Source organism: Oryzias latipes, chromosome 4, assembly GCF_002234675.1.
Source record: "Oryzias latipes chromosome 4, ASM223467v1".
Taxonomy (NCBI): domain Eukaryota; kingdom Metazoa; phylum Chordata; class Actinopteri; order Beloniformes; family Adrianichthyidae; genus Oryzias; species Oryzias latipes.
This window is the reverse complement of record NC_019862.2, coordinates 2,631,704-2,645,777: the sequence shown is the minus strand read 5'-3', so window position 1 is coordinate 2,645,777 and position 14,074 is coordinate 2,631,704. Positions and strand designations below refer to the sequence as shown.

General features: G+C 39.5%; 1 protein-coding gene across 6 annotated transcripts in view; it reads right to left on the bottom strand.

Annotated features, from left to right (window-relative positions):
• Positions 1-14,074, bottom strand: part of sbno2 (strawberry notch homolog 2) — a 68,133-nt gene that overhangs the window by 30,238 nt on the left and 23,821 nt on the right. For 4 of the 6 annotated variants that reach the window (XM_023953940.1, XM_023953937.1, XM_023953938.1 and 1 more), the window contains exon 4: positions 12,379-12,502. In XM_023953940.1, the coding sequence (XP_023809708.1) occupies positions 12,379-12,502 (124 nt within the window). Of the gene's footprint in view, positions 1-5,309; positions 5,737-12,378; positions 12,503-12,971; positions 13,109-14,074 lie in introns of those variants that run through there. The other 2 variants (XM_023953942.1, XM_023953943.1) reach the window with 2 other exon arrangements.

Genomic DNA, 14,074 nt, shown 5'->3' with positions numbered 1-14,074 from the left:
AACCACATCCTGTTTAACTCACAGACCTGTGTTAGGGGGGCTGTCGCTCATTGGATCAAACTGCCGTCTATCAAACCGTTGGTCAGGGGTTCAGATCTTTGAACAAGATTCTTGTGTCCGCTTTCACTTCCGCTGTAAGAGAACTGTAAGTCCCTCTTGTCAAGTGTGTGTAAAACGCTTCAGCACAAAGCCAAAAAGCCAGTCTTGAGCCAGTGCAAGTGGAGGGCTTTCCCCTCCTACGTATTGCCAGCTTGGCTGCCTTTTCGAGGCCAGGAAACAAGTCACCATGGCTTTCTACTCACCCTGCACAACCACTCACATACACAAACAAGCTGACACCTTAAATGACCTCACCATCCCAACTACATATTTATCTTATCACTGGACACTCTCATTCACTCCCAGCCTTTAAAGTTCAGGACCCCCCCCCCCCCCCCTTTCCTGCCCCGGATAATCTTCTTCCAGGGTTCTTTTATGTTTACTTCAGTTTAAATTTTCCCACAGAACTCAGTTCCACTCAGCCTAAGTTAAACCTAGCCAAACCCCTCAACCGTCCCAGGATATTAGAAATAACACCTAAAATTTCCAAACACTTCAAATAACAAAAGAAAGCAAAATGATATTTGTCTGGTGATTGGAACAATAGAACACCAGAACACGCCTAAGATTTAGACATTAACTCCACGAAAGCTGGCTGACAGTAAATGCATGGATGGAATGGGTAGCACAAGACAGTTACGTCACCTTTGCCCCCCCAATGATCAGCTGACTGAACAACCACTAATCAACATAAGGAACTGAAAAAGCAGGGGCACTGTTTGGTATTTCATGTGTTACAGCTGAACGATGTTAAGAGCTTTTGTGAGGTGCACATTAATAACAGCAAAGCTCACAGGAAAAACTACAGAACTTCTCATTAACCCCTCTGACCAATCCTCTGATGCCTCTTCGCCCCTCTAGGGACTCTGGGTAGTGCAGTTACACTTCATGATCAGACTTCTTTGTTTCGCCTGATGGCCCCAGTAATGAAACGCATCTTATGTATGGAAATAGATTGTTCATTGAGATTGTGCCTTATGATCCAAAAAATTTGGACCATAAATTCATGCTGCTGCCTAAACTAGGTAGCCACAAGGGGACCCAAGTCTGGGTCTCCCTGTGCTGGTCCTCAGCCCGACTTTAAAAGGTTCTTCTTCCGTTCTCAGTGCTGAAGGTGAATTTAGGTTTTTTGTGTGCTGACGGCTTCAGAGGTATTGCAAAAAGTAAACAACTAGATGTCATGTGAACAGGTGTTAAATTAAGCTTTTATTGAAAAAAGAATCAGATAACATATCCAGTATTCTCAGCGATGCAAGTTCTTTTTTTCCTGTAATAGCTCAGTCCACTGGTATTCTCGCCTGGACTGCTACAGAGCAGCTATGCTAGCCCAGTCAAAGTTGTATACCCAGTTTGACAGCCTCCTGACAGGCAGGCCTTCATGTTTCGCCGAGTCTGACTAAAACAGGGACAGTCTGCTGCTACTAAGCCTCCATGGAATTTTCCAATGTTTTCAAGTGCTCCGGAAATGAAAAAGAGTGCCACGAGTGTTTGTTGTCTTAGCTCACCAATTAAATCTGAATCTGAATCACATAAAGCCTTGATGAAACAGTCCCTTCATAAAGATGAATTTGGTTCAAAGAGCAGCCATTCCAGTTCTGTGTGTAATCAAGCTGAAGGCCTAACGGCTGATGTCCCAAGCAAAGAAGAAATCTGTAAAGTAAATATTGACAAGCGGCGTCAGCTAGGACACAGAGGTGAGAAATGAGTTTATGTACAGCTGCAAGGAAAATGATTTGTTGCAGAATACAGGTGTGCTAACAGGAAGTCACTCTTAGTAGTGCTTCTTAGGCTACGTTCACACTGCAGGGCTTAATGCTCAATTCGGATTTTTTGAAAAAATCGGATTTGTTTGCTAGACCGTTCACATTTCCAAGTAAATCCGAACTTTTGTGATCTCCAGTGTGACCGTGACACGACCCAAACGAGACCCGCATGCGCAGAAGCCAGAAGAATACTCAACGGTGAACGACGTCACTTGTTGTTTGAGGATCAAACGTTAACATGGATGTCAACAACAGTGTTGTCAAAAGCGGAGCTCTTTTTGTAATATTAAATTTATTTTCACGAAGGAGCAGCACAATTACAATCTTCTCATTTTAAGAAGGCAATGGAGTCGGGATCGTCTGTACCCACTGTTGTGGAATGGAAATGTGTATGTGTTGGGCCCGCGCGCCCGCGTGTTTGTGTGTGCAAGCGCGTGCCGCGATAGAGAATAGGGGGGGGGGCAGTGTGTGCGCGCATTCATGTTGTGTGTTACGGAGGAAGGATGACGGTAATAAAAGAAGGTTTCCCCCAGAATAAATGCTATGGACTCTTTATCAACCCGTTCTGGAGAATCTAAGGATCAGAACAGGGAGGAGGAGGAGGGGGATCGCCTGGGTCCCCCGCGCTTCTGAGCACGTCGGAAAGGGGAGAAAGAAAAAAAAGTTATCGCGGGAAAGGTTCAACACCACGCTCTGCCATTTAGCTGGAAATTTTTTCAAAAACCGCCCAGCCCTGGAGTTTGGCCTGAAAAGAGCGATCAGCCCAAATATTAATCCAATCGGGGATCTCGCTTCTCTTCCACTGACTGGTCTCAGCAGCATCGTCCACCATGGTTGATGTTTACGTTCTCGTTCCCGCCTACTTCAACGCAAAATGATGACGTTTGTTGCGTGTCGATGACGTACAGTTCGGAATCAAGTCGCCTGGCCGGTCAGACGGCGGTCGCAATTGAAAAGATCGGCTACAATTCGGAATCAGGCCGGCAAACCCACGGGGCCTGGGTCGCAATTGAAAAGATCGGATCTGTGTCATTCAGACTGTCATGAAAAGATCGGAATTGGGCCGCTTAGGGGCAAAAAATTCGGAATTGGGTCGTTTCAGCCTGCAGTGTGAACGTAGCCTTAGAGGCATTCCCAACAGGTTTAACAACAGAAAGATATGACTTATTACATATCTGGACAGATCTAAGGATGTGTTTAAATATTCAATGTTGAATCTGATGCTGAAAAATTATTGGTGTTACAATAGAGATTCTACTCAGCATCTGAAGAAGTTGAACACACAAACTTCTTTGTAGATTATTGCTAAAAGCATCATGTGAGATGAATCTGACACGACGAACACAGAAGAACACCTGGATAGAGAAGAATGACTAAAACCTATTGTCCGTTCTGTAAACCTGGAAACTTTTGAAAAGTTTGTAAAACTGAAAATAGACAGGAAACACAACGCACACAAAGAAACAACCCCGGTTCTCAGTCAAAGAGAACATGTCTGTTTTAAGGTCTATAAGGGATATTTTGAAGGGTGTTGTGTGTGCTGTGAGAAGTGGAAATGATCGATGATGACATCCAAGTTTTGCAGAAATTTCAACATAACATGTCTCGCAATGTTAGCTCAAGGAGTGAACACGAGACATACTCAAGACAGACAATATGACAAGAAGTTTTTCCATGTGCAATGGTGAACGATGGTATTTGTGTAAAACAATAAATATACATTACTGTACTATAGTAATACTTCAAGATTTTGGTGCATTGCCCTGTTTAGAACAGAACTGAAGACAAAGGTCGTCAGCTCAGAACAAAACCATCAGATAAGCCTTCTATTGCCATGATTGAAACATCACAACTAGAAGTCTGTTTCAATTTTTAGTCTGCATTTTATTTACCCTTAAACAGCACTGCTCCCTAATGCTGCAGGTTCCAAAGTCCATAATCTGACAGATGTGATAGTGAACTGACTGGCCCTAACCCTAACCCACTGCTTAGTTCTACTGATCTAAAAAAAAAACCTCTAAGTGCAGAAAAGAACATTTACAGACAAAATGAACACAACAAGTATTATTAAAAGTTGTTAAAACGAAGGGAGGCAGTGCAGAAAAGGCAAAAGAAGCAAACAACATTGAGCAAAATGTGCGTACATCCTGCTTTTAAAAAAAGATCAAGCTTTTCTGGGCCTTTTATACAACCGTTTGTCTATGGAACAAATGAGCTAAATCAATTACAGTGTGAACTTCCATAACTGCACACATAGTTAAGGCTATAAGCCATAACCTCTCAAGACTTCTATTTTAGATGAGAGAGGGAACTAAACTTAAGTGAGCCTTCAATAAACTGTTCAGGCAGGGCAATCTAAACATGTCTGCCATTGGGGTTTTATGTCGAGTTCAGAGCCTGACTGACGCTCTTAGTTGTTGATTAGATATTTTTTTTGATTATTTACTTTATTTTAATAAATACACATACAGAAAACCACTTCATGCTGGAAAAATGTTTTAGTACTCGATAAAAAAAAAACACAATAAGCAAATCCTGTTCTGCTAATATCTAACCGCTCAGTTAAAATGGCAGAACAGCTAAACATTGTTGTGAAAAAGAGAAATTCTAGTTAAAAGTTGTCCTCATTATCAATGGAGAATATTTTTTTTAAACCTGCCCTACGTAAAAGAGAAAAAATGTGTCATTTCTGAATGACAGGGAAGAAGAAAGGTCGCCGTTAAAGGATCACTAGGCTTCATCAGAAATTCTGCGGAAATGCGGCTCAGCAAGACTCGCTCTGATAAAGTCATTAAACTGATAAAGCCACAAGTTAACCAACGGCATGCAGACTAATGAATCATGATTCACAAATAGTGTTTACACAACAAAAATGGAACAGTGTTTCCGTCAAGCAGAATACTGGCAATAGTTCCATCCAGCCAGACAAGAGATCAGGTTCAACCACTTACTGGAAGAAAAGAACAATCATTTGGGAATGACGGACTCTGACCCACTGACTGACCAACATGCGTTTAATCCCTCAAAAAACAGGAACCAGATTCAACTTTGAAAGCTCATTTAAACTTGAAGGCGTAGTTAATATTCTCCTACTCTTAATAAACGGAGTCTATGACAGCTGCACTGAACACTGAAGAGAACACAAGCCATGTGCCAATTCTGGCTGGTTTTACAAATAGGAAAAAACAAGTTATTTGATAACAGGGAAGGAGTTGTTTCAAAGTATAATATAGTACACTGTTTAATTAATTTGAATTGAAAAAATAAAATAAAACAGGATTTTCTTTTTAAGTTTATAGGTTTGTCTACTTCTGAAAATTGTTTTTTATTCAAACGTACCTCATCTGGTTTATTAAAAGCCATCCAACAGTTACTGACTTTCAAACTAAAAGAAGGCACAAAGTCGACCTAATACACATGGAAAGACGAAAGAAAGAGAAGCCGTACCTTTGGTAGTGGTTGTCCCAGCTGAGAATATAATTTAGTCCAGATATGCATGAGAGACATGGGTCCAACCTCTGCAGTACATGGAGGTTCACACTCACACGCACATGAGCTCCTGCTTCACCTGGAATCCCTGAATCCAACAGCCTTTCCCATCAGGAAGCTGGAATGCCAGTTATCAGCTTACAGCTGGTGGCTTCCACCCAGCAGTGGACCGTCACAGCTTCCTCACAGTTCCTGTCTGTCTGAGCACGCACATCTGCCTCTGACACAGGTAAGTCCACGCAAAGACCTGACACACAGGCTTCGTCTGCCTCCACGCAACAGACACAAGCAGATCTAAAACATGCTTCCTGCTTCAGCAGGGCAGTCTGGTATTTGCATGGAGGCCTTACTCATAGTGACTTTGGTTCCTCTGAGCTCACAGCGGCGTGGAGAGCGTGTGAGAGCGAAGGAGGGCAGGGGAGGGGAGGGAGGGGAGGGAGGGAGGGAGGAGGGGAGGAGCTTTCAGGAAATGATGCTTTTGTTGGTAAGTGACTAGAGTTACTGGCAGTCAGACCCGTTTTACTGTACATGGTGTAACTTAACCGCATTTATAGTGTAAACAGTATTGCGCTTTGGATCTTCTCACACCACCTTACTTATTGCTATGCTGAACGGATTCAGGCCACTATTTAATGATTATTGTATTTAGAGGCTGAGTCCCTGTTGGGACACTGTCTGTTGCTTCTTTCCTTATCTTTACAGGCTCTGATTAGCAGCTGAATAATGGCGCTTTACAAAAAGGAAAACCTGGTAACATTTACTGTCCAAGGCTTGTTTTGAAAACTGCACAAAACAACTTAATATAGAACTAAAACAGACTTTAGCTTTTAAGTATCACTTCTGAAATTTCCATCAACCACAGTAGGAGTTCTAATAAAAATGCAGAAGTGCCAGCAGCAGGTGAGATTTGCAGTTAAACACCTATAGATTCCTAGATTCCTTATCTGAAATCCTTCCTGCTTTCTGGAAACAAGGCAATTTTAGAATACACACAATAAAACACTCTGAAATCCTATTTCCAAAGAGATAATTCACCAAATTCACGATGTCGGTCACAGACAAAGCTTTATCAAATGTTCATGATGGAAAAGCAATGTCAGTTATTTATGAGTCTATCATAAAAAGACAAACAGTGGTATTTAACAATAAAGTCTATCTGCTCTTTAAACAGGGGCTGTGATCAATCCTACTTCCAGTAATACATGATATAAAGGCCACACCATGGTCCTGTAATGACCATCCCTAGCTGGACAAGGCAGAGCTTCAGAGACAGAGTGGCGCCTGTCCATGGTGTCATCCTCATTTGAGTGGGAGCCTTCTCAATACTCTGTTGATATGTGTCTGTGTGAGCGTTTGATCAAAGAAGAGAGGTGTGACTTCATGTAAAGCTACACAAACGTGTTTGCTGTAGTCTGAAAATCAGATTGTTTTGGTCAGGTTTGAAAAAAGCAGGGCCTCATTTTTGAATAAATGTGTTGACCATTAGAAAACCAAACTCCCACCACAATATTTTCCCCACTGCTGCACATGTACTGTATATAGACGACTTCATCACTGTTATCTTATTATATGAATTACTACAATAGCTTTCAACAAACCAACAATACCAATGTTGTTGCTCATATGACACCATCCGTCCTGTGCACACAACAATTTAGATTTTTTTAAAGGACTAACATTCCTACTTTATGCTAAAGAAACAGATGCTTTTAAAACTAAATTTTAAATCCATTCAAGCATAACGAAAAACACATACAACTTTCAACAGACTTTCTACTGGAGTTACCATGACCTAAGACTGAATTAACAAGTGATTCATGACCAGTTAGCTTGAAGAAACCAGAGGTAGATTTTCTACTAACACGTTTGTATTTTTTTATTGAACATTGTGAATCTCTTTCTGCATCATAACGCAGGAACTTCTTATGCTCTCAGTCTCAGTCGTGCTCTGGGATTCAGATGTGTACACAATGTGCCATGAAACTGTAACAGCATCACATTAGAACTCTGAGGTTGTCACTGATACATTGAAACTGCGCCTAAACAGGACAAATAATGCACGGCATTCAGAAGATCCAACTCTTAATTCCAATATTGACACAAATAATGCAAATTAAAGTTATTTTGAAATGCACTGTGCATGGGGATGCATGTGTAAAAATTAGAAGAAGCGCATAGTATAGCATTTGGTGAAAAATCATAAACAATTTGATAATCTGTGCCAAATCCTGCAAACAGTGTGTATGTGTGTGTGTGTGTGTTGTACAAGGAACAAAAAACATGCGTTCATGCTTGTAGCTGCAAAGCGGAGCCTCTTTGAGGTTAGCCAGGATGGTTAGCAAAGAAACAGTTTTTCTGTCTTCCAGTAAATTTGATCATTTTGATTCTCTGCTGAAATGCTTGCACAGTTCACGTGCACAATTCACCACACTTAACATGTGCACGTGTGGAGATGTGTGCGGGTCTTCATACACCACTGTGACTTATGCTTACAGTTAAGGCTTTCTTAATTACCCAAGCCTGTGTGTGCACAGTTAAAGCAGTGCTTCTCAAATAGGGGGGCGATGCCAGTAGTAGCAGTTGTAGGCACATGTAATATGGGCAATTGCCCGGGGCGTAAATTTAACAGGGGGTCGGTGGTTGGAAAAAAATCTGGTCCACTCATGGTTTCCTATCATCTGTTCTATCACAGAGTTGGTAACAGCCTGAAAGCTGTGAACTGCCGTCCCTGCAGCTGCTCCTGTCTCCTGTCACTCGCTTGTGTGAGAAGGAGAGGCCTGTCATTTAGTTGTTGACAGTGTTTGACAGAAAGACAGCAGGTAATGCAGAAAAACAGCTGCACTTTATGATAATCATAAATAAACAATCCATCATTTAGAAAAAAAATCAACACAATCTTTTTATCTATTTATTCAGAATAAAAACGTTAAATATATTGGTGCTGCTGTGTTCATGTTTCAGATCAATTTACATTTAATATTATTTTTCTCAGCATCAAATGGTTGTTGGTCAAAAATGTTTATAGTTTTTGGTGAAGAGCTGTGCCCTGCATCTTTGTGTGGTTGTATCTGCGAGAGTTTTGTAATGCTTATTTTTCATTAAATAAAAAAAATTAAATAAATTATTATTCTAGTTTTAATAAGGAATGACAGATATTTTATTTCAGGCACTTTAAGCTACTTTTCTGTTTTAAACTATAACAGGGTTTCTGTGTGGCAAAACAGAAGTTAATTTTAGGTACACAATTTTTATAAATATTTTATAAATATATATATCTTTATATAATAATTTATATATAATTTATCTTATATATTATTTAATATAAATATTTTTATAAATTTTTATAAATACTAATCTATATATTGTCACAGCACGAGTGTGTGTGTGGGGAGGGGATGGGGGGGTTTGGAGGGGGGGGGGGGGGGGCGCAAAACCTTTTTTTTTCCTAGGGGGGACCTTGCAAAAAATAATTGAGAAGCACTGAGTTAAAGGAAGAACTACTTGTCTCTAAAAAGCTTTATTTTTTTTTAAAGAATTAGTTACTTTATTCACAACTAATGTATCTATCTTATTTAGCCCCAAACAAAAAATACTGTTTTGTTTGTGCTTTTTGTAAAGCAAAGACATCATTCTATGACTGGATTTGTGACAAAACTGTTTCCAAAATTATAAATTGTTTTGACACAGACTGACTGGAAATCTGGTTACTGTGGAGATCGTCAGTCTACGGTAGATTAGGAATAGAACAACAAACACACACCATATTTAATTACACACAGAACTGTGCAACATGTAACAGACAGACATGACACTCAAATTCATCTGTTTTTCTTAAATCAGCATGCACCCAAGCTTGGTGTTTCACAGTTCTTATACCTCAGTCTGGGTGAATACTGCGTTTTGATTGGCTGCAGCGTGTCCCGTAAAAGGGATAACGGACACCTAAAAAGGACGTTTTGAACAAATAGCCAGAATGACCTTTATTATGGCATTGGCCTAAACACCGGTTGGTAACCAGAACAACAGAAACTCAGAACAAAGGGTGGACAGACATTATTCCCCAGTTTATCACAACAGAAAGAAAAGATCTCTGTCCTCCACAGGTTCATTAGCTGCGTTTCCATCCCAAACACGCACAAAACTTGATCAAAATTCTAGAAAGGGGTAACTCTAGCGCCGGTTTTATCCCTTGACTCACATGTCGGGTCACTTGTACATTCTTGTTTTTATCATCTTAAAAACATTGCAAAGCTGAGTCCAATTGTGCCGCGTTCTGAGTCGGAGATGCTCATCCACGCTTTTATATCATCTTGTCTTGATTACTGCATCTTCACATTACTCCATCTTCACATGCTTGAGCAAAAAATCTTTAGAACGGCTCCAGGTTGTCCAGAACGCTGCTGCAAGGCTTTAAACTAAATCCTCCAAATTTTACACGTCACCCCGTTGTTAATCCAGCTACACTGGCTCCCCATCCGCTACCGAGTGCATTTTAAAATCCTGGCTACGCATGAAGCCATTTTGAGAAATGCTGGTTGGGGATTTCACAGAGGAGCTGTGTTTCAACAATTCCACATGACACGCTCAACTTTTGATGATCTGTGTGATGCTGTAGGACGTCTTGTGGCGCCTGCTGTGTAGTGACCAAGGCAGCCAGTTCCTACCGAAAAGCACATTGCCATCCGGTTGTTGTCACGCGACTCATTTAATTAAAAACAAATGTTTCCATTGCAGTTTTGCAAAATATATCGATTTCGATACGCCTCAAAAACCACCTTCTTCAAGCGCAAATCGTTTTTTTCCGAAATTGTCATGTTTCCATTATTCCCACGAATACAATTTGTGCAATTTCATAGCCAATGGAAGTGCAGCCTGTGATAGACATGCCAGTGTCTCTGTCACATTTTCCATTAGCAGCAGTGTTGTCTTAATTTGAAATAGTTCGTTGTCTGTCTTTCTATCTTGTTTCCTTTATTGATTGATACAGAGTGAATTCATGTATATAAATAATTTTATTACAAACTAATGACAGAAATTGTTAGTTTTGGATCCACATTTAATAATTAGAATTAAGAGTGGATGTCAAAGCGATATAGAAAACTACTTGTGGACTTTGTTTCTTTGAAACAAACTTTTGCCTCATTGTCTATTTAATTTAGTTCTAGTTAAATATGTTTGCTGGGTACTGGACCTTAATTCAGTCTCTTTTATGTGGTTATTACTTAAATTTAAACTTCACCTCTCTGTGTTGAAGTCTGAAATAGAATTTGTCCTTCAGGCCGACATTATTAGAAAGCAGCTGTTTGACTCGGCCCAAACACTGGAATCTCTGGCTGTTGGTGATTCCTTTGAGCTCCAGCAAAAACCTTGAAGGAGAACTAAACTGTTGACCTTTCATCAGAAAGATCTGCTCCATGTTTGCCTTTGTCCTGCTTTAGTTAACAGCAGTGCAGCTAGAGATGCTGTCACATTAACCCAATGAACCATGGGATATGTAGTGAAAAACGTTGCCAGACTCGAGTCTCCAAGTTTCAATTTTTATGCACTTTTTCCACGACCTAGCACGTCTTTAGCTATTATTTTTGTTGGAACTGGGAGACTTTGTGAGCCATGTCGGCACAAGGAAGTGGGGACGTTAACCATGTTTGACTGGTGGGAGTGAGGACTTATGTGATTAAGACCTGATTGGCGGAGACGGTTTAAAGGGCACAACTTTTTCCAAAATGAGAGCTGTTGGCCAAAGTTTCAGCAAAATTGTCATTCTTTTCAAAGTTTCTTGAATAGGAATAAAAGAAACTCACAGAAAACCGTCTTTTAAGGTTTTTTCATATTCCTAACTACTGGAGAAAACTTGAAAGGTGAAGGTGAAAGTGGTGCCAATGGTAATTGGAGCACTCTGGGCAGTAACCCCCAAGCTGGAGGAGTGGCTACAACAGATACCTGGAAAGACCTCAGACCTCTCAGTCCAGAAAAGCGCAGTGCTAGGAACAGCTAAGATACTGCAGGACCCTCAAGCACCCAGGCCAGGCAACAGAAGTGAAGGTAAATATCACATACACTTGAACTGCCCTACTAATTTGTAATGTTTCTGGTGGAGAACACAAGAAATCCAGCTTCTAGATTCTGGAAAGAATGGGGAAATAAATGTGGTAGGATCAGCACGAGCCAGAGAATGACATGGAAGATGGGAATTAGTCACGATGACCACATGACTTGCAATTTCTCTTCATGCCTCACATGACATTGTATGTCCAGACTCAGCAAAAAACAATTGAGAAAGCACAACCCAAAAACCTATCACATCTAACTCTCTCAATAAGACCTAAACATGAACTTAAACATCTCAATGCAACAAATGCCAGGCATTAGGAAACAAACCCCCTACTCTGATCGTGAGAATGCATTTGAGAAAAAATATACCCTCCAAATACACAAACATGGTAAATACTTCATCCTAACTATTTCATGGAAAACACAAACATGTAGAGAACAAGGGAAACTCCACATTGATCCTAAATCTATGTCTTGTGTAAAGGTTGATCTTTAGGTGACAATAACTGTGTAACTCCTACATTACAAGAAATGAAAGACATGGATACAAAAGAGAAGTAGAATTGTTTGCATAGTTGAATACTTTATTTTGTTTCCTTAAAACCTGCTAACTGGCAACCACAGGTTTGGTGTTTTGCTTTAAAATCTAGAGTTTTTTGTCAGTACAATCTCAACAACCATTAAATTTGAACATTTATCGTTTTTTTTTCTTTTGTAATGAATTTTTGGGTATAATTGCTAACAACTGTATATGAGTTTAATTTTACTCAAAATCATTTCACATTAAGATCTTTTCATGTAGAAACCATCTTGTGTTTCAAAAATATGGAATAGTCAATGAAAGACCTACTGGATGGAAAGAACTCTGCAAAAGTTTGAATAAAAGGAAACATATGAGCTTTCATCATTACTTTAAAAAAATCTATTATTGTGTGTCATTGTTTTGTAAATGTAAAAACATATGTGTTTAACCAACCTGAGAGAAATCTCCATCTCTTTGGAAGCTGAGGCTAGAAAAGTCCACATCCGAGAAATCAGAGAAGAGGTCCATAGGCATTTCTGGAATGTTGTTGGTAGTGTTGCTGCTCAAGTGGTATTGCCTAGGGAAGAAAACATCATTTTAGCTTGGTCAATTCAATTTTTAAAGATAATACAAGCTTTGATTGGTATTCCAAAGTATATAAAATTAGACAGTTAAGTAGAACAGCATGATTTTTTATTTCTTTTTATCTCAAAAATACACCATATGCCCAACAGGAGAAAATCCTTTCAGTTTCTTTTTCTGACCAAAGTAAGTTACAAGGTCCTACAATCAAATGCCTCTTGAATTTTTAAAAAGAGTGTAAGACACCATGAAAAGGAAGAAATTGAGAGAGCCAGAAACTAGCAAATATATTCACTTCAACTAGCAAAGACATATAAAGGATATGAGAAGTCAAAGACAGACAGACGGAGACGAGGCTAGCTAGACAAAACTCAAGATGACAAATACATTCTTTGTAAAGGTGAGGCAAAAAAAAAGACTCCATAAAAAGAAGTCTGAGATTAAAGAAGAAAACCGACTCATACCTCCTATCAAGATCCACTTCTCTTGAATTCTAACCATATTACTAGGCCCTGTCTTAAAACTGTATAGACTAAGTTTTTTGTTCCCAGAACTTATTTACTGTTGTACTGCTGGTCAAAGCAGAAGGCAAACATTCACTCGGCTGCCGGCAGTGGGTTTACTCTCAAAACAAAAGCAAAACTAAACTCTCTTAAATGTAGAAGCATGACATCACTATCTCATGCTTCCCTTAACCAATCACATTCTGTGTTTCAGCTCAGAGGGCTGGAGGTTGGCTAAAGCTGTTCAAGGGATCAGGGTTAATGTCCTCAACAGTGAGTCAGGGATCAGCAAGAATACTTGATCTTGATTTAGGTTGAGAAAGCACAATGTTAAATAAAAGGGTTATTTAAGGATATGTCCAAAAACAAAAAAAAGACTATGAATCTGCATTTCAGGTCAAATAAAAAACCCACAGAGAGACTCAAAAAAGATGACTTCCAGTATTTTCTTAAAGTACTCAATTTCGTCAAATAAATAAAAATACAAATGTGATCATAAAGGATCATTCATATAGGGAACTTCTACTGGGGTACTAGGAATATTAACAATACAATAGCAAGAGTATGAAAGCACAATAGCTTCAACAGCAATGCTACTACAGGACTGACTGCTTTTCTGCTCAGTTTTCATAAAGGTGAAAATGACATTTTTTACAGAAAAAAGATTTTGGTAGTCAGCAATTTTGCAAGTCGTCCCACAAAACACGTGTATTTTGGTCTGTAATGTTCATCATAAAAGCACTTTAACTGTGAAAGGCAGAATGGAAAGAAAGAATCCAGGAAATAACTGTTTATTCTTTTAAGAATTTGGTTGCATAATAATGCAGAAAATAACTATTTGGTCAATAACAAAAGTTCACCTCAGCACATTGTAATCTAACTCTGGTTGGCAATGACAGTGGTCAAAGGTTGCCTGTAGGTCTTCACCAGGTTTAAACTGTTGCTGATATTGTGGTTCATTCATCCTTGCAGATCTTCTCCACAGCTGTGATATTTTGGAGCTGTTCCTGGAAATCATGGACTTTAATCTTAACACTAGCCTAAGATCTCACCATAAAAGGCCC